The sequence below is a fragment of the Thalassophryne amazonica genome, chromosome 18 (genome assembly GCF_902500255.1).
Source record: "Thalassophryne amazonica chromosome 18, fThaAma1.1, whole genome shotgun sequence".
In the NCBI taxonomy this organism is placed as follows: Eukaryota; Metazoa; Chordata; class Actinopteri; order Batrachoidiformes; family Batrachoididae; genus Thalassophryne; species Thalassophryne amazonica.
The window spans coordinates 67,921,430-67,946,792 of record NC_047120.1 but is presented as its reverse complement, the minus strand read 5'-3'; the positions used below and the strand labels follow the sequence as shown (position 1 = coordinate 67,946,792).

General features: G+C 42.8%; 1 protein-coding gene and 2 long non-coding RNA genes across 3 annotated transcripts; 1 reads left to right on the top strand and 2 right to left on the bottom strand.

The window, feature by feature from the left end:
* The first annotated feature begins 583 nt into the window (after positions 1–583).
* On the top strand, positions 584–23,001 carry LOC117531287 (germ cell-specific gene 1-like protein). The gene is given in 7 exon segments (XM_034194318.1): positions 584–623; positions 666–948; positions 950–992; positions 8,928–8,975; positions 10,049–10,201; positions 21,405–21,516; positions 22,394–23,001. Coding segments are annotated over 6 exon segments (915 nt in total). The 5' UTR covers positions 584–623; positions 666–690; the 3' UTR covers positions 22,695–23,001.
* Positions 23,002–23,096: 95 nt separating this feature from the next.
* LOC117531288 lies at positions 23,097–23,570 on the bottom strand. Its single transcript, XR_004566599.1, has 2 exons — positions 23,427–23,570; positions 23,097–23,394 (listed from the first exon to the last, which is right to left on the bottom strand). It is a non-coding gene; the product is annotated as an uncharacterized LOC117531288 (long non-coding RNA).
* A 387-nt stretch (positions 23,571–23,957) lies between these two features.
* Positions 23,958–24,446, bottom strand: LOC117530887. The gene is made up of 2 exons (XR_004566467.1): positions 24,311–24,446; positions 23,958–24,264 (listed from the first exon to the last, which is right to left on the bottom strand). It is a non-coding gene; the product is annotated as an uncharacterized LOC117530887 (long non-coding RNA).
* Between the last annotated feature and the right edge of the window lie 917 nt (positions 24,447–25,363).

Here is a 25,363-nt window from a genome sequence, read left to right as displayed (position 1 = left end):
GGTGATTCTGAAATATATGGTTTACAATAAAAAAAAAATACTTTGCAAATTGACTTCATATTTGTATTCAAGATGGAAAGAGTTTCTTAGTACTAGTATAAGTAGTATAAGAAACTATTATATTAGTGACAATTTTATGCTGTCATTCCATGAGTGAGACCGCCCCCCTCCTCCCCACCCACCACCACCAAAAATTTCTGGATCCACCCCTGGTCCACCAGCTTGCATGCTACCTGGATACAAGATGCACTTAATCAAAAACCACTTAAATAAAACAATCCGAAAACATTACAATGCCAGTGTTTAGTGGACTGTTGAGTCCTGGAAGATCACAGGGAGGTTTATATCTGAACACACACATGTTACATAAAGTTACATTAACTCACTGGATAATCAAAAGGCAGTAAAAAAGGTGACTGTTTTTCTTTCTATGTATGAGAGAAAACAGAGGGTACTACATTGAAGGCGTGTGTGTGCGTGCGCGCGCGTGCTCTGCAGCCTACAAAATGAGACTCGGTGGCGCTGAAGGAGCAGATGTGCGGCGCGCGCACTGTTGGCCAGATGCGTAAAATGAGCCGCGCGGGGAGACGTTAACGGGAATAACCGGATTATGAAGGTCTGAGGGGGCGACGAGTCCACACGAGCCGGTGCCGTAGGAGCCGTAGGATTAGGGTCCGTCGCCGTTCCGTGATGGGGATAGACCGGCGGCGGAGAGCGTCGCTGGCTCTCACCTTGAACCTGGCGGCCCTGCTGCTCGCCGTGTCTGCGCTCACCACCAGCCACTGGTGCGAGGGGACGCGCAAAGTGGTGAAGCCGCTGTGCACCGGCCCGGTGAGCGCCAAACCGGCGTTCTGCATCCTGTTCAACAGCTCCGCCGTCAACGACTCGCGGCTCGTGCACTACATCTGGGAGACCGGAGAGGACAAATACGTGATGAGGAAGTTTCACAACCGGAATCTGGTTCTCCTGCGAGCAGAACCTCAACATGTCCGGTGAGTTCGGAGCGGGGCGCGCGGGCGGGGGCGTGCGTCAGCAAAGAGAATAGAAGAAAAGATTTGATCTTAAACCTGCAAAAAAATAATAATAATTCATCTTTATGAGTCATCATTTTAGTCCATTTTTGGCCGATTGTCCAACTTTTTGGTGCACTTTGTGCTCTGAAAAAATGCGCGTAAAGTGTTTGGTTTTCTGTTTGTTTGGGGGGGTTACTTGATATGACTTCATATTTTGACTTCTTTGTGATTTCATTATGGCGTAACTAATCGATCACAAATATTTTATTGATCAATATGAGCTTTTGATCAAACCTGGAGCCACATAACAGTGATGAATGTGTTTGTTTTTTGTCTGTTCTGTGGAGGGTGTTTCCTGTGTTTTGCTTGACCTTTGACTATGTTCCAAAAATTAATCACATTGAGGCACTGACCCAAATATATTTCAACCATGTTTGATTAAAATCCATCCAAGTTTTTTGTTTGTTTGTTTGTTTGTTTGTTTTTTGTTTTTTTTAACACAGTAAGTCAATTTTATAGTCTTTACTTTACAAAGGTCCTTCAACAAAACTCACAAAGAGCTCGATGACCAACAGGATCCAGATTATAAAGTACTTGTAAAAAAAGAAAAGGAAAAGCTGTTGGTGCAGATGGTCAGTCTCAGCCCAGTCTCATGTTTTTTTTTTTTTTTTGTTTGTTTTTTTCATCCTCCAGTCACAACATAATTCAAATTTTTGTGACGGTGTTTTTTAACTCACTATTACTAACCCTACTCCTTCCCATAACCCTAACCATAACCCCCCCCCCCCCCCCCACTGCACTTTTCATTACATGCACCCATCATGGAATGAATTAGAATAAATTTGTGCTCCCATGACGAAAATTTTGCACTTTTTGTCACAATATGACAAACCAATAGATTAATGTATATTTTGTGCATTATTTTCTTAAAAAGTAAGCACAGTGGGGGGGAAATCCACAATGAAAATAAAAAAATAACATTGAAAGCTCAAGCTTGTGAGCCGTGCCAGTTCAGCAGCTCAGCTGCCACACACACTAACCTTAACCATAACCCACACATAAAACCCTGGTGATGAACCATGACCCTTTGTTGCAGGTTACTGTCCTTCTGAACTTGAGATTTCTGATTGTTCCATTCGAATAACTGAAACCTGTCAGCAGACAAAATCGATTAAAAAGCAATGCTTTACTGGTTTCTATCAGAGCGTGAAACCCCTTTAGATCTGCCTCTCTGCAGGTCTCTACCTCATTTGGGAACAAACTCTGAAGGATAGGAACAGAATTACTGTTTTTCAGGAGATATTCTTTGTTTGCTTTAGTGTTTGAGAACAATGGTCTCAAAACGGCACTGGAACAGGGGAACAGTGTCCTGGACTTTTAACAGTGGGGCAGAAAAAAAAACATTAAAAGTTATAGCAATACTGCATCACCATGAATTGGCAGTACAGCCACTTTCATATAGTTCTATTAGGAAGCTGCCATCATTCTGATTATAAATGAAATCCACCAGTAGGTGACTCAAAGTTTAACAGGTTTGGCAGTTTTAATGTCCATGAAATTGGCAGATTTATCCACAGAACCACTGGCCAAGTTCTGTCTTCCCATGTGGGTCAATTGAATGAGAAAAGTTTACTTGAAAAACCCTAAACACTGGGCTCAGTGCCAATCCAGGTATTTTACAGTTGATTTTCATTCAAATGTTTTACATGACCAAATTGAAAACTGCAGCTCAGGTCTCTAAACATGGACTGGCTGACATACTGTGCCTCATTCGCTGCACTATACAACCACCTCAGTCCTGATTAACCATCAACCTGACTGACCACACGCTCCAGCCCAACCTACTGACGGTAGTCACCCATCATCTGTCCTTTTATCGTCTGTTGAAGTCCTCATGATCTGCGTACTGGATCATGCTCAGGGAAGAGCACCACCTCATAGGACAAGCTCCCAAAGACATGAATGTCAGTGCAGAGATAAGTAGATCCCTCTCTAACTTCAACACTTTCAGCATATCCAGATGCACTGCTGATGGCTGAGTCCAGCAAGTCATTGAAAGCCTGGATCTTAGTTTTGTTCCATGACAGTCGCAAAGTCTGACACTCAAAACTCCTCAAGTGCTGCAATCAGCCCATCTACTGATTCCGTATAGATCACAGCATCATCTGCAAGTCAGAGTCAGTGAACTTCTCCTCACCTATAAAGGCATCTGAATTATGGGACTTCCGCAGCCCCACTCAACATAAAGTCCATGCAAGTGATGTTCAGCAGTGAATTGTTGCTCCCACAAATTCTCAGAATGTCTCATAAAACAACATGACTAGTTGACTCAGATGCTTTATGAAAATCATCATAGACCAGCCCAGTCTCACGTTTTTTTTTCATCCTCCCATCATGAAATGATTCAAATTTTCGTGACAGGGTTCTTTTTTTAACTCGCTATTACTACCCTACTCCTTCCCTAACCATAACCAAACCACCTGACCCCCCCCCCCCCCCCCCCGCTGCACTTTAATTACCCGTCACGGAATGAATTAGAATAAATTGTGCTCCCATGTTGAAAATTTTGCACTTTCATGTCAATATGACAAACCAATTAATCTATTGGTTATGTATATTTCATGCTGCTGAATCATGACATGCCGTGAGACTGGGTTGCATAGGCAGCAAAGAAGATATGTTGCTATTCATGCTTTGGTTCAGTAAGTACTCACAGAACTAGGATACGGTCGAGGGTTGACTTCTTGAGTGGGAAGCCAGACTGCACCACTCACTGAGCAACAAGTAGCTGGTGTCGAATCCTATTTATAATAGCCTTTAGTTGCTGCATTTTTATTGGAGTCTGACCAACACGATGGCTCAGCAATCTGTGTTCGTGTGGGTCACATAACATCAAATATGTTGTCCATTGCAAAAGTCTTATATTAAGTAACAGTAGATGCTGTGGTGTGCACATGTGCTACACTGAGTTCATGTCCTTTGTTAGATTCACCCCCAGAGAAGTGCTGTGTTAAAAGTGAGTTCCACATACAGAAAAACATGCATCTTATACTCTGGTGCAACTTATCCTCTGGAAACATGGTACATGGTGGCCAAGTAGTTAGTGCGCTTGGTTTCAGTGCAGAAAGTTCCCAATTCAAACCCCACCCCTGCCACAGTTTCTCCATGGTAATGTGGAGTTGCGTCAGGAAGGGCATCCAGTGTAAAACTGCCCAATCATCATGCAGGTCCACCTCGGATCTGCTGTGGTGAAAACAAGGGAGCAGCCGAAGGGTCTTACTTAAAGAGAGTTTTTCAGACTGAAAAAAACTGATTAATTTGTGAAGTTTGTAACCCAGTTATTAAATTAACAAATATGACAAACATGAGATACAGTGTTGAAAAAAACATGGAATAGTTTAGGCCCCACCCCCAATAAAAATAAAATAAACAATTTGACCTTGAGCTTTGCCTAAACATTTAAAGCTGAGGTCACCAACCTTGCTCTGGGGGATCACCTGCCCCCAGAATCTATCTGCAGCAGCCACAGCTGATTGGTCAAGTCTGGTGTTTCCTCACTCTTGATTAGCTGAAAAAGCAGGTGGAGCAGGAAAAGCTGAGAAAACATGCAGGAGGAAGGCTGGTGAGTCCTTCAGGGGAAATTCTGGAGTCGACCTTCATCCACAGACAAAGTGTGGTGGAATATAACAAGGTACAAAGGAAGAGGGGAACAGACAAATACAGAAATTACAGCCTCTGCTCTCACCTGGTTTAGTTCTTACCTCAGAGAGCGGAGCTTTTCTGAGCAGCTGGCCACTTTTCTTCAGATGTGGACCCCTGACCTGTGGAGTGCCCTCAAAGGTCCATTCTAGTTCCTATTCTTTTCCTTTTGTACATGTTGCCTCTCGGCGGTATCTTTAGAAAATAACCAAATATCTTTCCATTGCTTTGCAGATGATGGTCCAAATTTACCTGCCACTAAGATCGTTAGGCAGTGACCCAATGCAGCCATTATTGGGTTCTGAGTGAGGTCAAATCTTGGATAAGTGCTAACCTATTAAATCTTAATGAATCCAAGGCAGAGGTTATCCTGTTTGGGGGGAGCACTTCCACAGCCTGCTCTGCTGATGTCCTGGGTCCCCTGGGTTTCCAACATTCACTCCTGTGTGAGGAACCTTGGGGTGATTTTGACAGCCATCTTAACCTTGAGAAGGTTATCCACACCTTCATCACAAGAGACTACTGGTAGATTATTGTAACTCTCTGTACGTTGGCTTAGGTCAAACTTCTTTAAAACCGTCCCCAGCTTAATCAGAACGCTGCTGCACATCTTCTTTCAGGAAAGAAAATGTCAGACCACATTACACCGGTCTTGGCTACTCTTCACTGGCTGTCGGTCCGTTACCGGGTCGATTTTAACCCCTTAACGCCCATCGTCGCATATATGCTACAATCTCTGACTCAAATATGCAAACTTACCAAACTGACCTGTATGCCTGTTGTCGCAAATTTGCAACATAACATCATTATTATTATTATAACATTATAACATAATGTCATTACCTGAATACCCAATATTACTATCTAGTTTTTGTGCAAAAGTGAAATTAATAATCTCAACATTATTTACCATCTACTTAAAGGCAAAAACACACACAAAACATTTTTTTATATACAGCTATATAAATTCGGGGCGTTAAGGGGTTAAACTTCTTTTAATTGTTTTAAAGCCCTCAATGGTGTGGCCCCAGTGTGTTCTTTTGGAGCTTCTTCTGGAGGTCTTCTGACCAGCTGTTGCTGGAGGTGCCTAAAACCAGATTAAAGCAGAGAGGTGACAGAGTCTTTGCATCGGCTGCTCGCAGGCTCTGCAATCCTCTCCCCTTTAATATTAGATCATCCCTGTCCCTACAGACTTTTAAATCCTCTTTAAAAACCTGTTTTTTGTTCTCTGTCGTTTCCTAAATGAGTAATTACATCTCTGTTTCACCATAATATTTCTTCTGTTTTTCCTGTTGCTTAATGCTGACAAATTATACCTTATTTGTAGTCTTTTGGTAGCATGGCCTAAGCAGAGGGTCACCTCTTTGAGTCTGGTCTGCTTGAGGTTTCTTCTTCAAGATCATCAGAGGGAGTTTTTCTTTACAACTGTTGCCTCTGTTCCTGCTCTAGGGGTTGATAAGGTTAGACTTTACTTATGCATTGCACCTGAGGCAGCTTTGCTTTAATTTGGCTCTATGTAAATAAAATAAAATAAATTAAATTAATTCCTACTACTTTTTACTCTTTATTTTACTTTGTCTTTTATTTGCTTTATGCCTGTTGTAATTTTATTGTTATTCTTAATTAATTTACTTACAACCCCAATTCCAATGAAGTTGGGACGTTGTGTAAAGTGTAAATAAAAACAGAATACAATGATTTGCAAATCCTCTTTAACCTATATTTAATTGAATACACCACAAAGATATTTAATGTTCAAACTGATAGACTTTTTCATTTTTGTGCAAATATTTACTCATTTTGAAATGAATGTCTGCAACACATTTCAAAAAAGTTGAGACGGGGCAACAAAAGACTTGTAAAGTTGATGAATGCTCAAAGAACACCTAATTGGAAACAGGTAAGTGTCATGATTGAGTATAAATGGAGCATCCTCAAAAGGCTGAGCCCTTCACAAGAAAAGATGGGGTGAGGATCACCACTTTGCGAACAACTGCATGAAAAAATAGTCCAACAGTTTAAGAACAATGTTTCTCAATGTTCAGTTGCAAGGAATTTAGGGATTCCATCATCTACAGTCCATAATATAATCAGAAGATTCAGAGAATCTGGAGTACTTTCTACATGTAAGCAGCAAAGCTGAAAACCAACATTGAATGCCCTAGACCTTCGATCCCTCAGGCGGCACTGCATTAAAAACTGACATCATTGTGTAAAGGATCTTATCACGTGGGCTCAAAAAGTTGAGACGGGGCAATAAAAGACTTGTAAAGTTGATGAATGCTCAAAGAACACCTAATTGGAAACAGGTGAGTGTCATGATTGGGTATAAATGGAGCATCCTCAAAAGGCTCAGCCCTTCACAAGAAAAGATGGGGTGAGGATCACCACTTTGTGAACAACTCCGTGAAAAAATAGTCCAACAGTTTAAGAACAATGTTTCTCAATGTTCAGTTGCAAGGAATTTAGGGATTCCATCATCTACAGTCCATAATATAATCAGAAGATTCAGAGAATCTGGAGAACTTTCTATACATAAGCAGCAAACCTGAAAACCAACATTGAATGCCCATGACCTTCGATCCCTCAGGCGGCACTGCATTAAAAACTGACATCATTGTGTAAAGGATCTTACCATGTGGGCTCAGGAACACTTCAGAAAACCATTGTCAGTTAACACAGTTCGTCGCTAATAGTGCAAGTTAAAACTCTACCATGCAAATCAAAAGCAATACATCAACAACATCCAGAAACGCCGCCGCCTTCTCTGGGGCCGAGCTCATTTGAAATGGACAAACACAAAGTGGAAAAGTGTGCTGTGGTCTGATGAGTCCATGTTTGAATTGTTTTTGGAAATCATGGACGTCGTGTCCTCCGGACAAAAGAGGAAAAAGACCATCCAGATTGTTACCAGCGCAAAGTTCAAAGGCCAACATCTGTGATGGTATGGTGGTATGTTAGTGCCCATGGCATGGGCAACTTACACATCTATGATGGCACCATCAATGCTGAAAGGTTTTGGAGCAACACATGCTGCCATCCAAGCAACGTCTTTTTCAGGGACGTCCCTGCTTATTTCAGCAAGACAATGCCAAGCCACATTCTGCACGTGTTACAACAGCGTGGCTTCATAGTAAAAGAGTGCGGGTACTAGACTGGCCTGTCTGCAGCCCATTGAAAATGTGTGGTGCATTATGAAGCGCAAAATACGACAACGGAGACCCCGGACTGTTGAACAACTGAAGTCGTACATCAAGCAAGATGGGAAAGAATTCCACCTACAAAGCTTCAACAATTAGTGTCCTCAGTTCCCAAACACTTATTGAGTGTTGTTAGAAGAAAAGGTGATGTAACACAGTGGTAAACATACCACTGTCCCAGCTTTTTTGAAATGTGTTGCAGGCATCCATTTCAAAATGAGCAAATATTTGCACAAAAACAATAAAGTCTTTCAGTTTGAACATTAAACATCTTGTCTTTGTGATGTATTCAATTGAATGTAGGTTGAAGAGGATTTGCAAATCATTGTATTCTGTCCCAACTTCATTGGAATTGGGGTTGTACGATTGGGGGCAACTTGGTGCCCATTTTTTAATTATGTACAGCACTTTGGTCGACTGCTGTCGTTTTAAAACGCGCTTTAGAAATAAAGATTGAGTTGAGCTGAGAAACTCAGATGATAGTGTGATATGGTGAGGTGTGACACAGACCGCACTCTACTTACTCACATGCCTCATCCAGCCCTCAGGCCTCGTGTTTGGGACTCCTGTCATAGAGGTAAAAAAGAAACACTTGTAATATTCAGTGATTTATTTACTTATTTGTGTGTGTGTGTGTGTGTGTGTGTGTGTGTGTGTGTGTGTGTGTGGTGTGTGTGTGTGTGTGTGTGTGTGTGTGTGTGTGTGTGTGTGTGTGTGTGTGTGTGTGTTTTCCAGTGAGAACTGTTTGGCTAAACTACCCATAGAACAGTGTCCAGAACACCGTTGGAGACCCGGTTTACCTGCCGGTTATCACAGAAATGCAATGAAATCCCCTCACAATTTGGCTTAATTTGTCATTTTTACACCACAGCTCGATCATTGCAAACTGAGCTGAAGCAGGTTAGCTGTGGAGCATCTCAGTCTGGATGGTTATAGGAGTGAAGCTGAAGTCTCATTTATCAGCAGGTTGCAGTTGTAGGTGCTGCTGATGAGTTTAATTTGCATTCTGTTGCAGGTGAATTGTGCAGAAATTTCCTGTACGTCGCACCCGCCAACGAAAGAGGTAAGTCTTTGACTTATGACAGTGATCGTGCACCAACATTGTCACTGAGCAGTTCTGACTCTTTGGCTTCAGTTCATGGTCGTCTTAGTGGTATTCGATAAACAAGGTTGGGTAGGATTACTTTGAAATGTAATCCATAAATAATCAGATTACAAGTAATCCAAATGTATGCACATACATACATGTAATCCACATGTATTCTTTCAAAGTAATCCTACCCAACCTTGTCGATAAACATGGAATAACAGTTAAATTATTATAAATTATTGAGAAATGCAAGTAATTTATTAATTCACAAAATGCCAACAATCTCATGGCTCCATATGTTCTCATGAGAATATGCTGATTTTTGTTTTGTAAAATTGCCATTTTTGTTGGGGGGGGACATTGGTTTGACTCAGACAAACACATGAAGATGCTACATTTAACTTTGGGGATGTGCTATGTCCTTTTCTTTGTGTTATATATTAAACTAATTATTTTCAATGAAAAAAATTTATTAGTCATTACTTTAAAAAAACTTAAAAATAATTCATGCTTAAGAGTAAATCACACAGATACTCAATGAGGTTACATTTGAAGTTGCGTTCAGAAATCAGTGGGAGGAGCTTCAGTGTTGAGTTGCAATGACACTTCTGCACCGACAACAATAATCTTCATAACGAGAGGAAAAAAAAAAAACGACATTAAACGAGGACGTCAGTGGACACATTCAGTTTCAGCAGGTTTGTCATCCTTGTGATCCATTTGTCATTGTTATTGCCTGAGCTTCATAAACTGAAGAAATCAAGTCAAACACACACACAGAGATCTGGATGCTGTATTGTGTTGTATGACTGCGTCTTTGTGCCTGTGGAGGTTAATGTTACGGATGGCAGATTCACCCATCTAACACTGGTGGCTCCCTTTTTTGCAGCAGCACCCCCCCCACCCCCACCCCTCCCCGCCTCTCTTTTCCATATTCTATCTCAAACCTCCACCCTCCATCTGACCCCGACACCACCGCTGTCATTTCCACATCCATGCACAACCCCCCAACACCAGATTAATAATTCACTGCTGTCCCTCCCCAGGAGTGCTCTGGTTGTGCATTGTTGCAGAGTGCCTGTACATTCTCCTCCTGGCCACCGGAGGCATCCTAATGTCACTAGAGGTGTGTCACATTGGCAACGTTATCAACGGCCTCAAGCTCAATGCCTTTGCCGCCATCTTCACTGTGCTCTCAGGTGAGGTTTGTTCCCGCTGCAGATGGTGCTGGTTCAAGGAATTTAAAGGTTGTTTTTGTTTCCGTGTACGTCCTTGAGGTTTTTATACCATAAAGCCTGCTCTTTCTTCTTCTTCTTCTTCTTCTTCTGCAAATAAACTGCTTATTTTGATAAACTGGTACACTCAAAAAAACTGACTCATTGGATTCAATTTCCATTTAATAAATATTTGTAGCCCCAACTCAAATAAAGCACATCCATGCAAGATAATTTAATTTAGTTGGGACTACATGTATGTATTAGATGGAAATCCTGCATATAATTGAGTTCATCCAATGAGCTATTTTTTGAGAGACAATAAAAGCACAACATAAAAATAATATTTTATTTAAGTAAAAATGTTTTATTATTTAAAGATGTTATTTAAGATGGGGTTTTAGGAGAAGGTGGGGGGGTGATAGTGACCAGATCATATTCTCAACTTTACAATCCCATGATCCTTTGCATGAGTGAGGGGTTCCGGTCCCACGGTAATGTGGTATCGCATGGAAATTTCTTGCTTCCTCGCAGTTATTGGGAAATAAGGACCTTCTGGAACGTTAATATCAATGGCACGTAATCTGAGTGTGATTCATTGTAGGAATTGATTTTTTTTTAAGAAAATTTTCTGTATAGAATATTAACATATGTTTGAATGCCTTTAAAACCACATTTCATGCTGGTTTGTGAGGGATTTTTTTTCCCCTTGTGCGTGGCGAGTGGTGACGCCATTTTTGTCATTTACAACAGGTGAGTTGAACCGGAACCCCTCCAAGCGCGCGGTTGATGGGACCCTGAAAGACTCTATACATCATCATCATCATGATTGTACTATATTGTTTTCAGTCCTGTGTATCTGTATTTTTGTGCTTGCCAACAGTATAACTCATTACATGACCTTTGACCTTGGGTGAGCTTGAAAGGTCAAACTTAAGGTCTTAAATATTTTAACTCCATACTGTTTGTAACCAGTAGGGTTTAAACACAGCAGATGGTTTTCTGTGTTAGTCAAAGACAAAGTGGTTCTGTTTCAGACAGAATTGGTCAAATGCAAAAAGGTCACATGGAAGCAAATATGACATAATCAAGATCAGAATCAAGCATAAGGTGGGTACTGCGCTCTGATGGTGAGTGTCATCTTCACAGCGGTACTGAGAATGACTCCACCTACTCAGCAGAAGTCTGCTGAAGTACTTCTCAGACAACCTGAGATATTCCAACCTCAGTGAGCCGAAGGAGGCATAGAGTTCAGGGTGGAGTCTCGGATAAGATTCTCCCCGTCTGACCTTGACTCCAGACTCGGTACCCAGACCGTGAGGCTGCTTTGATCTGGTTGCCATGTCCAGAAGACAAAGATGAAACTCCACCCTTGCTGGATGAATCTCTCTCATATTTTGCTTTACATGCTCGCTGCCTTTTTACTCTTATGACATGTATGTTAACATGTAGAATACTGCAAGAGAGAAACCAGAGTTCAAAGAACAGACAACAAAATGCTTATTTCATGAGTAGTTTTCAGTGCAGGTTCTCTAAAGTATCATCAGACGGACTGACAGTTTAGTTGTTGCCTCAGTAATCTGTTAATATCACATTTACTTTTTAAAGCCCAAAATATCCAGATATCTGCTTTTAGTCCTACAAATGAGGAGTTTTGCAGTCACCTTCTTCTTCTTCTTCTTCTTTTGGCTGCTCCCATTAGGGGTCGCCACAGCACATCAGTCGTTTCCATCTTACCCTGTCCTCTGTGTCTTCCTCTGTCTCACCAACCACCTGCATGTCCTCTCTCAGCACATCCATAAACCTCCTCTTTGGTCTCCCTCTTCTCCTCCTGCCTGGTGGCTCCATCCTCAGCATCCTTCTCCCTATATACCCTGGGTCCCTCCTCTGCACATGTCCAAACCATCTCAATCTCGCCTCTCTGACTTTGTCTCCAAACCGTCCCACCTGAGCTGTCCTCTGATATGTTCATTCCTAATCCTGTCCATTCTCATCACTGCCTAAGAGAATCACAACATCTTCAGCTCTGCCTCCTGTCTTTTTGTTAGTGCCACTGTCTCTAAACCATACAACATAGCTGGTCTCACTACTGTTTTGTAGACTTTCCCCTTCACTCTTGCTGATATTCTTGGGTCACAAATCACTCCTGCCACCTTTCTCCACCCACTCCACCCTGCCTGCACTCTCTTCTTCACCTCTCTACCACACTCTCCATTACTTTGGACAGTTGACCCCAAGTATTTAAACTCATCTACTTTCACCACTTCTACTCCTTGTAACTGCACTATTCCACTGGGCTCCCTCTCATTCACACACATGGACTCAGTCTTGCTTCTACTGACTTTCATTCCCCTTCTCTTGAAAGCATATCTCCACCTCTCCAGGCTAGACTCAACTTGCTCTCTATCTCAGTACAGATCACAATGTCATCTGCAAACATCATAGTCCATGGGGACTCCTGTCTGATCTCCTCTGTCAACCTGTCCATCACCGTTGCAAATGAGACAGGACTCAGAGCTGATCCTTGGTGTATTCCTACTACGCATCTCACTGCTGTCACACTAAAGACAAAGTTTACTAAAGGAATAAAACATGTAGGATTTAGACCTACGCTAATCCAGTTTACATGTAGATAATCTACTTATTAAAGAGGCTCACTGTTATGTGTCGGACGCGGGCGGAGAGCCGACCAGCGTTTGACAGGACCCAGTATAAAATAAGCAGAGCACGGTTCAAAGGATAACAGAATTTAATAACATAACAGTGAGTGCTCAATTACAAACAAATAAGTGCGCGGTCTGGCGAGGTGGAAGAACGGTGCGCTCCCAGCAGCACAAAAGGTCCGGAGCCAGAACAGTTCAGACCCAAGGACCCCGCCGACACCCCCCAGGTGGCCGCGACCAACCGAGTCTATGAAAGAAGAAACCATCATGTGAGTCCACTACTCCACACACAGAGAGACCACTCAAAGGTGTACATAAACAGCAAACACTTCCTGGCTTAATCACCAATCAGCTTCCCACCCTGCAGGCATGGAACACCCAGTTCAATTCTCCACTGCAGTGGAAGCTGATTAAACGACTAACATAACAGCTCAATATAATAAGGTGTGAGGGACACCACATTTACTGACTGTACTCATGTTAGTCACAAAACCTAAAGTACCTCAGGAAGTGTGCTGACGAGCGTGAGACCTCACCCCCTCCTCTTTCACAGACCATGGCATCAAACCTGGTACGGTCTCTGCATCCATGATGATGAGATGGCTCTCTAGACAACGATCTCACCCGTCTGGTCACAAGGTCGAGTCTCTGGCAAATACACACTGTGTACTCCAGACTTAAATGCAACCATGCCCCAATCCATAAAGATGCACCACAGCTGTGAGTCCTGACGAGCTGCACATGACAAGCTTCAGGTGATCAGGGTGAGGTCCTGATAACTCAGCCACACAGCCACTCAGTCCTGAACGCATGCCACCTGGAAGGAAAAACAAAAGACAGAGAACAGAAGACAGAAACAAAAGGCAGCCAGGCACCCCAGTCATACAACAGCACCCCACCCTCACGGGAGGCCTCCCGGCGACCACACAAACCTGGCCCAGGAAAAACAACCCCCTCCAGGGACCATGGCTGGAAACAGTATCTGCATTCATCTTCCAACTGAATCTTCATATAACAGAACTGTTGACGTCTTCACCTCTGACTGCATCTTTGCCTTTGTTTCTGTCATTCAATTTGCACAGGTGTGGCCAGGAGTTCTTGAACCTGTGCGGTCAGCCTTTGTCCGACCATGTTTAAAGTCTGATTAGTCATAAAAAAAAAGACAAACACAAACAACCAAACCACCCCCCCCTCTCCCCAGAGGACCGTCCCATCAAACCCCGGGAAGAGGAGAAAAGAAAAACACAACCCAAACTTAAGCCTGCAAACAAAAAACGCTAACACCCCCCCCCCCCCCCCCCGGACGACATGTAGGGACCAACACCCCCCAGAGGACATCCCGCCAGCTCCAGGAGTAATAACCACAGCCGAGGTCCCTCTGGGATCCAAAGTCACCCACGGGGACTCCCAGCGCCTCCCAGAGGACCGTTCCATCAAACCCCAGGAGACGCCCCCCCTCATGACTAACGGACCCAGCCCCGGCCGTCTATGGCTAGATGGACCCACAGCCCTTTCCCCCCCAGAGGACACCACAGTCACACCCTGAGGGCGGAAACTGGGGGGGAAAACAAATGAAAAAAAAACATACAAACAAAAACAACCCCAACCCCACCCCCTCGGCGCAGTGGAAACTGGAAGTACGTCCAGTGTCACCAACCACGACTATACCCCAGAAGTCAACCGGGAGGAGTGGAACAGCGGTAATGGCAGACGGCACAAAACGGCGCCACCCCTCCGACTTCCAAACCAGCCACCAGCTGCGGGTATATTCCACTGCACCAAACCTCAGCTATGCCGATGGCATACGGCTCAAAGGCGCGCTGAAGCCGGAGGTGGAACAGGGAGTCAACAAAAAAAAACAACACCCCGAACCCCCCCCCCCCCCCCCCCCCCCCCCGGGTGCAGAGGTTACCTGGGAAACGCCCAGCATAACCAAACTGAACCACTCCAGCAACGCCGACAACCTACGGCTCACACGGCTGGAGCCAGAGGAGAAGAGAGGGCACAACAAAAACAAAAAAAAAGAAAAAAGAAAAAACAACCCAATTACCCCCCCCCCCCCCCCCATCACCCCCCAGAGGACCGTCCCATCAAACCCTGGGAGGTGAAACCAAAAGAAATAAAAAGAAAGACTAACAGACTAACATAAGGTTACCTGGGTACTGTCTGTACTCCAGACAGCCTGCAAGGTCACGACCCCAGAACACTAATAGTGTAGAAAATCCCACACAAAAACCAACTCAAAAAACACCCACAAAAATGAACCAACACAAAACTAATAAGTGATTTATACCGTCAAGCTCAAACAAATGGAACACACCTGTTCCACCTTAAGAGCTATGACGGTAATGTGACTCAGTCACCAACAGAGGGAGCCAAAGTGCTAAAAATAAAACCCCTTTGGTAACCGAGAAAACAACTCATGCTGCTTTCCCTGTGCGCAGCTACGTGTAACACACAACCAAAATGTGCTTCAACTAAATTACGCCGGAGCTGACACAACAGATGCAGTAGCTATCTTCACCCGGGGAAACGGGGCTACAATTGTAACACAGGAAGCACAGCGACCCGTGCCACAGAACTCCGCCGTGCGCGTTCACCCATTAAAGACACACTCATGCAGCTCCCGTTTTACCTCTCTTATCCGGTCGAAGTGTGACGCGAAGCCGTCGCTATTCACACTCCACAACAACCCACGGATAAGGCAACAACACAGGAACACGGCTGCAAGAGAGCTCAAATCTCTATTCAATAATGGGTTCTCCGACACGCACCATCCGGGCGGAGAGTACCCGCAACTGGTCCGGATAACTTCTGACGTCTGCTGCCGCCTTCCCGGCACAGTACCGCCTCTGCTACCGCTGGGTCCGTGATGTATTGGCCAGAGACTACTGTTAGGTGTCGGACGCGGGCGGAGAGCCGACCAGCGTTTGACAGGACCCAGTATAACATAAGCAGAGCACGGTTCAAAGGATAACAGAATTTAATAACATAACAGTGAGTGCTCAATTACAAACAAATAAGTGCGCGGTCTGGCGAGGTGGAAGAACGGTGCGCTCCCAGCAGCACAAAAGGTCCGGAGCCAGAACAGTTCAGACCCAAGGACCCCGCCGACACCCCCCAGGTGGCCGCGACCAACCGAGTCTATGAAAGAAGAAACCATCATGTGAGTCCACTACTCCACACACAGAGAGACCACTCAAAGGTGTACATAAACAGCAAACACTTCCTGGCTTAATCACCAATCAGCTTCCCACCCTGCAGGCATGGAACACCCAGTTCAATTCTCCACTGCAGTGGAAGCTGATTAAACGACTAACATAACAGCTCAATATAATAAGGTGTGAGGGACACCACATTTACTGACTGTACTCATGTTAGTCACAAAACCTAAAGTACCTCAGGAAGTGTGCTGACGAGCGTGAGACCTCACCCCCTCCTCTTTCACAGACCATGGCATCAAACCTGGTACAGTCTCTGCATCCATGATGATGAGATGGCTCTCTAGACGACGATCTCACCCGTCTGGTCACAAGGTCGAGTCTCTGGCAAATACACACTGTGTATTCCAGACTTAAATGCAACCATGCCCCAATCCATAAAGATGCACCACAGCTGTGAGTCCTGACGAGCTGCACATGACAAGCTTCAGGTGATCAGGGTGAGGTCCTGATAACTCAGCCACACAGCCACTCAGTCCTGAACGCATGCCACCTGGAAGGAAAAACAAAAGACAGAGAACAGAAGACAGAAACAAAAGGCAGCCAGGCACCCCAGTCATACAACACTCACCTTCTGATTTATTGTTCAGATGTTCTCATTGCATTCTCTTCAATTTTTAAAGAAAAATCAGACTCAGACCAGCTCAGCCATCATAAGCCCTTTATCAGAGAAGATAAGGGAGGGGGGGGGGGTGCTGGAGTCTGTCCCAGCAATCAATATTCAGTGAAAAAATAAATTCCACATTGATTGCTAATTTTCTTAGTCAATTACAATTATCACTCACTCACGACGTGGATTACAATATGAACAGATACTATAGAACATCTTGATCTTATTATCTGGTGACAACAACTGCGATACATCTTTACGTAGTATTTTGTGCTATACATTGCCAAGTTAACTGGTTACTTTCTTGTCCATTTTCACTTTATACATCATCAATAGGACAACACTTAGCATTCAAAATGCACAAAAAATTTCTGTGAGCATCAACAATGAGATAATTCAGAACAGTTACACGTGGGAAGAACGTTTAGCTTTGGCTCCGCCTTATTTGTGAGGCTGGATGTCTCTCCGTCCTCCAGCTCTTCATGTCACACTTGGTGGCAGTTACGGCTCACTCAAAACCACATGTGGGTATCGGCTACTGTGGTGCCAACCTCATGGTGGTGCGGCGAAGCCTCGACAGTGACGGGTTTCTGTTTAGAAAGGTGCTTTATGACTTAAATTACAGCGTCCTGCTCCTTTGAGAGACTCCGCGGTCCATTCCTCTGCAGTTTACACTCTATGACGCGGTGCTACACATTAACTGGGACCTTTTGTCAAATCTTGGCCATGAATAATGTTTATGCATTATTTAATCAGAGGCCAATGTATTCTGTCCCTTTCTTAGAACTCTCCTTGAGGTCCTGCAAGGCTACGATACTGGCTCCCCAAAAAAATGATGCAAGCTTTGAAAATTGTATGGAAATGTTTGGATTGAAGTGCTTTAAAAGCCAAAAACAGAACCCTCTCTTTTCCTGCTTACAGGCTGAAAGAAGCCTTTTTTTTTTAATTCACTGTCGAAGAGAACAAAGGTTTGGATGAGACTCGTCATCTGAAGAGGCGAGCTGAGTAAAACACACCAGAGAGCTGTGAAAAAGCTTTTATTTTGTTGCATCAGTCCAAACGTCTTAACAACCTACTAAACCTTATCACATCAGCTTTAATGTGCCTGTAAAATATCAGATTTTTTTTTTAAATGTATGTTTAAATGGAGTAAATTCCGAGCGGTTCAATAACGAGAAGCAAAGGAAGAGAACAGATGAGAAATTTAACTTTTATCACAGCTATCAAACGTGAAATGATCTGGCTTAGAGTTTGCATTCCACCGAGTCAAGTCTGGGAGCTTCTGCCGTGCTTCACCGCCTCCACAACATCATGGAACCACCTTGGGTCCTAGATGGCAACCACCCAGGCAGACATCTGGTCCATCCCAACGTCTCTGAAGTCACCATCTTTCTGCTGCAGCCAGATAGAAGCGTGTGTATCCCGCTGGACTTCTCCAGTCTGTGGAATTCTCAACACCAAGGCGCCTGCATGCCGGATCACGCCAGAGAAACTCATCACATGGCCAAAACACGTTGTAGCTGATGTTTCCTCAATGCCAATGATATTTGATAACACAGTCCAGCCTCTGTCTGCCAGGGTCCAGGGGGGTAGCTTTCACCAGAAAGGAGTCAGTGAAGAACTACACAGTGGTCAACATTTAAAAATGCTCTGATTATACTGAAAAATAAAAGGGTTGAAGATGGTGCAAAGTCAAGGATGCACGTGTAGAAACTGTAGGTTCAGCTGAAGATGAAGAAGAAATGGCTGAAATAATCAACCAATCAGATCAAGGAGATGCTACATCCCAATGTGGATGACCCCAGTATCAGGACTACCTCCGCTGGGAGATGAACCTGATGGCAGAAGAAAACGTACAACGGCATGCAAACTCCAAACACACACAGCCGGAATCAAACCCACATCCTTCTTGGTATGAAGCAGGCGTGTACGCCACTGCTCCTTCAGGGTGTCCATGTAGAGTGACTCCCCCACTCTGTGAGACCTTCACAGGCGCCTGACAAAAACAGCTGAAGATGAAGAACAAATGGCTGAAAACAGCCAAAAACAGCCAAGTGACATACACATGCCTTTTCAGTTGTGACCATCAGAGGGCGCTGTGGAAAAGTTGGCAGTTGTTGCACAGCAAAAAGCTTCAATGAAAGATGTTCACTGAAGCTTTTTGAAAGCGCTTGTTTGAAGGGTTTGTGTAGTTTTGTTTAAAATTGTAAAGGTACTTTGTACAGTACAGTGACCTCTACTGGCTGTTTTATGCAGGACACAACCGATGATTTTAGGCAAAATGGCAGGTTGTTTTCCTGGCGGCTCATCAGTGGTGATTTTAGTAAAAAAAATAAAATACCTCTAATTGTGTCTAAAACAAAGTCAGATAATCTGACCTTGTGTGAGAATCGCTTGCATGACGTCCACACGAGAGACCGAGGCAGGACTTTGACTTCAGATTAGTTCCGCGCTGCAGCAAACCGTCTTTTTTTTTTTTTTTTTTGCATAACATTATGATAATGTTGTATTGTGAGAGGATTTTGGGGGAATTTAGGTGTTTGGCTGCTGAATCTGGTCAACTCGTGTAGAATCCAGGGACTTAAAGGATTACGTGGTAATCGGATTGGTGGGCTACACAGGCAATCCCCCCACCCCCACCCCCACCTCAGCCCCACCCGCCTGAAGACGTACCAGCAGTAACGTGATTTTTGTATTTGTTAACACAATGAGGCCAAAAAACAGATTTTGGCTCAGAGGCTCCATTACATAAAAATTTTAATACAAACTACAAACAGACTCCAGACCTTATTCAGGTCATGAGGTCACCTATGTGCAAAACTTTTACCCGCAGCTGGATGAGGCATTTGCCGGATCCTTCATTCCTTCCTCCAGTGCGCAGCAACTCCTTGTTTCAGTTGTTGCAGATAGAAAAAGAAAATTAGAGCTGGAAGAGAAGCAGAGGGAATTACAGAACTGGGAAACGGACAAAGAGTGAGCAGAACAATATGCCTCATAAATCTGCCTGTTTATGCTCAATAAATGAATAGGATTGAGCATTTAGTGTGGTTAGAGTGACATATTTAACCACTTCAGTATGTTAGAATAACTTGAAGAATTTTCCATAAATAAATAAATTAAAATCATGAAAGCAGACAGAATCAGACAGACAAGAATCAAAAACGATTTGAAGCAGAAATAATCAATTGCATCATATACAGTGTTCTAAAACTGTTTTGTTCTTGTTGATACAGTAAGACTTTTAGAATTTAGTGTAAATAATGTTCTGTGTATCCGGTATGAGCACATAAAGACTTTTTGTTCATACTTATATACAAGGTTGGGTAGGATTACTTTGAAAGAATACATGTGGATTACATGTATGTATGTACATACATTTGGATTAATTGTAATCTGATTACTTTTGGATTACATTTCAAAGTAATCCTACCCAACCCTGCTTATATAACACTGAATATTATTGGGTCATTGTCATGTGACATTTTAATTACTTTAGCTTTTTTTTTTCTTCGTTTTTCTTCAGCACAACTCACACAGTATAACACTCCCACCAAGTGGTAATAGAGAGGTACTGCACTACCTGAAAGGCCCGTTGTGCACGTGTCATCTGTTTGGTGATAATCAGTTGATAATTTAAAATATGGCAGACAGCATTTAACTTTGGCCTAAACTGATTTGCAGTTCTATTTTTAAAATGCTATTAACAAGGTTTATTCATAATTACTCAGACGAAGTTTAATCATCCCTGTGTGTGTTTTGTCTTATCACATATGGTAAATTTAGCACTCATCGTTTTTCAGTTTTTCATCAATAAATTGAGATAATTACACAATCTTCCAAAATAGCTTGTGTTCTAATTGAAGGGTTCTAACAATAATAAGCCAATAAATATTTAAAATTAGACATCTTAAAACCTTAATTTACCTTTAATATTTGTAATGTATTATAATAATTTAATATTTGTTTTGATCTTCTGTTAAAAAAAAACTTTGTTGTCCCCAGTTTTTGTTTAATTTATATATTTGTAAGCATAAAACGGTATGTGGTAGCATGCTGGTACCATATAAATGAGGCTGTTAAATTCATTTTTGAGCAAAAAAACAAACAAACAAAAAAACATATGTTCTGCAAATATTTGTTTATCAGTAACTTCAGGCTGCAACCAGTTAGTGATTTTTATTCAGTAGTTTGTTAGAAAAACACTTTTATTTGACCAGAAGGTGACACAGAAAGAGACTCGTCTGATACCTGACAAACACAGAAATCAGCTTCAGTTGAACCTGGTGGATAAAATTGCTACGTAAGTCATGTCAAGGTCATAGGGTCAAGGTCTAGGTCAAATCAGACATTGTCTGCTGTCTTTGGTAATGCTTTCAAAACTCAAAATGGAATTTTGCAGTCATCTCACACACACACGCACATATCTGTTAATTATTTAAAATTTTAACAAATACAATAAGTCAAATGACCCTTTTATTGCACCATATTTATTAACCTTCTGTTGTTGTTCTATACTAGTTGTTCTGAGTGTGAGTAAAGGTGCAATTTAATTATTGGAATTCAAGCACTCACATTAAGAAACTCTGTTTGATGAGCCACGCCTGAACGCAGCAGCAGTTTCTGCTCAATCTGATTCCAGTGTCCAGCTCAGATTCAGTGTGTGTGTGTGTGTGTGTGTGTGTGTGTGTGTGTAGGTCTGCTGGGTATGGTGGCCCACATGATGTTCACCACAGCCTTCCAGCTGACCGTCAGTCTGGGCCCTGAGGACTGGAAGCCCCACACGTGGGACTACAGCTGGTCATACATGTGAGCAAACACACACACACATGCACACAGAATGACACAAATTAACGAATATTGTGGTCTGAAATGATGAGTAGTGTAGCACCAGCAGTGCTAAATTCTCACACGTTATTTCAGTGCAAACTCACTAAATCGTCTGGTCAGTGTCTCCTGTGTGTTCGCTGATACGTTTGTGGATGTGAGTTCACATATTGTGGGATTTATTACAGAAAAATATGTTTGGCACCAGACCGACATTAATATCATTGAGGAAAGGGGCTCAAACTAACAGCCAGGAATGAACAGACTTTTGCTCCTCAGCACCATAATAAGGACCTGATGGAGAGCCTCCATCACCATGAACCTAAAGGTCTCTGTTGATCTCAGAGGGTCATTAATTGCTGTGACATGTGGTGTGTTATCAGCTGAAAACCACCTGAAAAACGGATTAAAATGTAAAATAATCTAGATCAATGCAGAAATGTCACACTTTCTCCTTCTTGATATGATTGGTCATTTAAAACAAAGATGGGCTGAAATCTGTTTAAAGAGAAGGGTTGGGGAGGAGTGGCCGAGGAGGGAAAGATGCTTTGATCCTAAAAACAGCTAGTATGACATCTAGAGGCAGGAAACAAAAACATTTTGGCCACTTATAAGGACTCAGATGACTAAATCTTGAGTGATCCTGCTGACAGTTAAACAAGCAATCTTCCTGCTGAAGATAATGTCTCCTCCTTCCTTCTCCGTGATGATCTGTTTACATACTACGTGTGTGTGTGTGTGTGTGTGTGTGTGTGTGTGTGTGTGTGTGTGTGTGTGTGTGTGTGTGTGTGTGTGTGTGTGTGTGTGTGTGTGTGTGTGTGTGTGTGTGTGTGTGTGTGTGTGTGTGTGTTTCCTTCAGTTTGGCATGGAGTTCCTTCACAGCCTGCATGGCGTCTTCGGTCACCACCATCAACCGCTACACCAAAACCATCCTGGAGTTCAAACACAAGCGCAGAACCATTGAGAAGAACCTGAAGATCAAGCAGAAGCTGCTGGAGCTGGACTCTCCAGAGCAGGTGTGGGACATGTACATCAGCTCGGTGCCGAGCACCGCAGAGGAGCTGCTGGACCTGTCATCCAACGGGCGCAAACTCTCCAACGCCTCCATTTTCCTGGACCTCAATGACCTGTCCGACCCACACAGCGAGGAATACTGCTAAAGGAGCAGCACGTGAAGGAAAATTCTGGTTTATTCCAGTTTCATTTACATACATTTAGCCGTTATTTGGTCACACAAGACTGTGACATCACCGCGAGGTAAATAGTGGTGAAACTGATCCTCAAGAAGAGCCACATGATGTCACTGTGTACGTTCAAAAGAAGAATTCCTCACTGTGGAACTACGGTAAGCACACTGGGTCAAAGTTGACCAAGTGATGGCTTTTTCTCTTTTGCCCAATCACATTCCGACCTGGACGTTACAATGGCTGCGTCTCCATTCAGAGGCTGCATCCTTCAAAGGCTACATTAATTGACCCCATGTGATTAGGATGTCTCATTTCGAAGGCGCCTTGGAATGCAGCCTTCTACCACAGGTGTATCCTTCACGGCTCAAATAATCTTTTTTATTGGTTGGTAAATTTTAAATTTAAAAACATAAAGGATATTTCAGGCTCCATATCTGCAATTATAAGTAAGTAGGGTTTATAAGTATGGAAAAATGGTTACTAAACTACAGGGTACGAACACTATGCTAGCTGGACGCATGCAGCTGTCAAGGTTACTAGGCAACAAGGGGCACCTAGTAGGCAACAGAATGCACCATGGGCTAGACTGGCTCACTTTGGAGCGGTTGATTCGGCCTCCGCGGTCTCAGAAACCAAGATCTTTGTAGAACACTGCCTTCGAAGGATGCGGCGCCTGAATCGAGACGCAGCTTCTCAATGTGTTACGACGTTTCCATATTAAATGCTTTTGAGTCAGACTTTCTAATCAGTTTTTGGACTGATTCCTGAAACTATTCAAACCAGAATTTTCCTTTAAATCTGCTGAGTGTTAATGTGAACTGATGAGAATCCGGCTTGTCTGGTTCCAGAGTCATTATCATGAGTCCGTGCTGCCACCTAGTGGACGACATAGATGTGACGACAGGATTAATAGATGTGACACCTTAACTCTTAAATGTACACACAGTAGTGTACAGTAATGGTAACGGTGCACTTAGCGTAGCGCAGCATGCTCGCTGCTGAGCTCATCGGTTTTGGAGGAGAATCTGCAAAAAGAAAAAAATGTGAGGTTTTTGGTATCACTGAAAAATACAGAATTTTGGTTGTGAGCGATGCCCCGTGGCATCGTTGTAGTTTAGCTAAGATTCAGTTTAAATAGGTCATGGTTCAGTTCATTCTGATCAGATCAGATTAACAGAGTCTTTGTGCATGAGTGTTTTTGTTTTTTAATCATCTGCATGCATTTGATTTTAACTGAGACTCAGTTTTTGGTGGATGCAGCAGGTTTTCAAACTAGAAAAGCAATTCGCAGCGCGCATTCTTTTCTCTTATACTGAATGTGTAGCTTTGATCCTGATAGCTAGCTTTGATCCTGACCTATGATTGTGTTCATTGACCTGTGACCCCGATACCCGATGTTTGCTTCTGATGGCTGAACTTTGGACCCAATTGCTAATCTATGATCATATTTCAGATGTTTGATCTATATAGCTGAGCTTTGATACCAACATTTGATCCTGGTGACTTACCTTTAATCACAATTGCTAAACTTTGAGCTTGATAGCTAATCTTTGATCATGTTTTATGATTTTTTTTGTGCCATCTCTGACCTTTGCTCCTATTGATCCTGATTGCTGCCCTTTGATTCGGATCACTGACCTTTGATCCTTAAAGGTGATTTATGATCCTAATCCTAACCTTTGGTCATTGACCTTTGATCCATTATCTTTGATCATGATGGCCAAACTTTGATCCTGATCATTGACCTCTGTCATTGCATTGAACCCTGATCACTACATTTTGATCATTGATACTGACATAGGATCCTAACCCTGTGATCTGTAATCAGACATTTGATAACTAATAACTAATCTTTGATCCTGACCTTTGATTGTGTGCATTGAGCTGTGACCATGATACCTGATATTTGATTCAGGTCATTGATCTTTGATCCTTAAAAAGGTTATTTATGATCCTAATCCTAACCTTTGGTACTTGACCTATGATCCTTTATCTTTGATTGTGATTTCCAAACCTTGATCCAAATCATTGACTATCACTGCGTTTTGATCATTGATACTGACACATGATCCTAATCCTGACCTTTGGTCCATAATCAGATATTTGACTGGGCTTACTGTTGATAACACTACTTTGATCATGTTAGCTGAGCTTTGATCCTGACCTTTGATTGTGTGCACTGAGCTGTGACCATGATACCTGATGTTTGATTCTGATGGCTGAACCTTGGGTCAGATCCCTAAAGCATTTGATCCTGATTACTGCTCTTTTATTCAGGTCAATGACCTTTGATCCTTAAAAAGGAAATTTATGATCCCAATCCTAACCTTTGTTGATTGACCTTTGATCCTTTATCTTTGATAATGATTTCCGAACTTTGATCCTGATGACTGACCTCTATCACTGCATTTTGATCATCGATACTGACATATGTTCCTAATCCTGACCTTTGATCTGTAATCAAACATTTGACTGGGATAACTCAACTTTGATCCTGAGAACTGAACTTCTATCCAGTGTGCCCGGTCCTATAATGTTAATTAAGGTGGAAAAACAGGATCCTGGGTCTTTGCTCATGTTCCCCCAAGTTTCTTTAAAAATAGTTCATTAGCGTTTTCCCATAATCCTGCTAGCAAACAAAT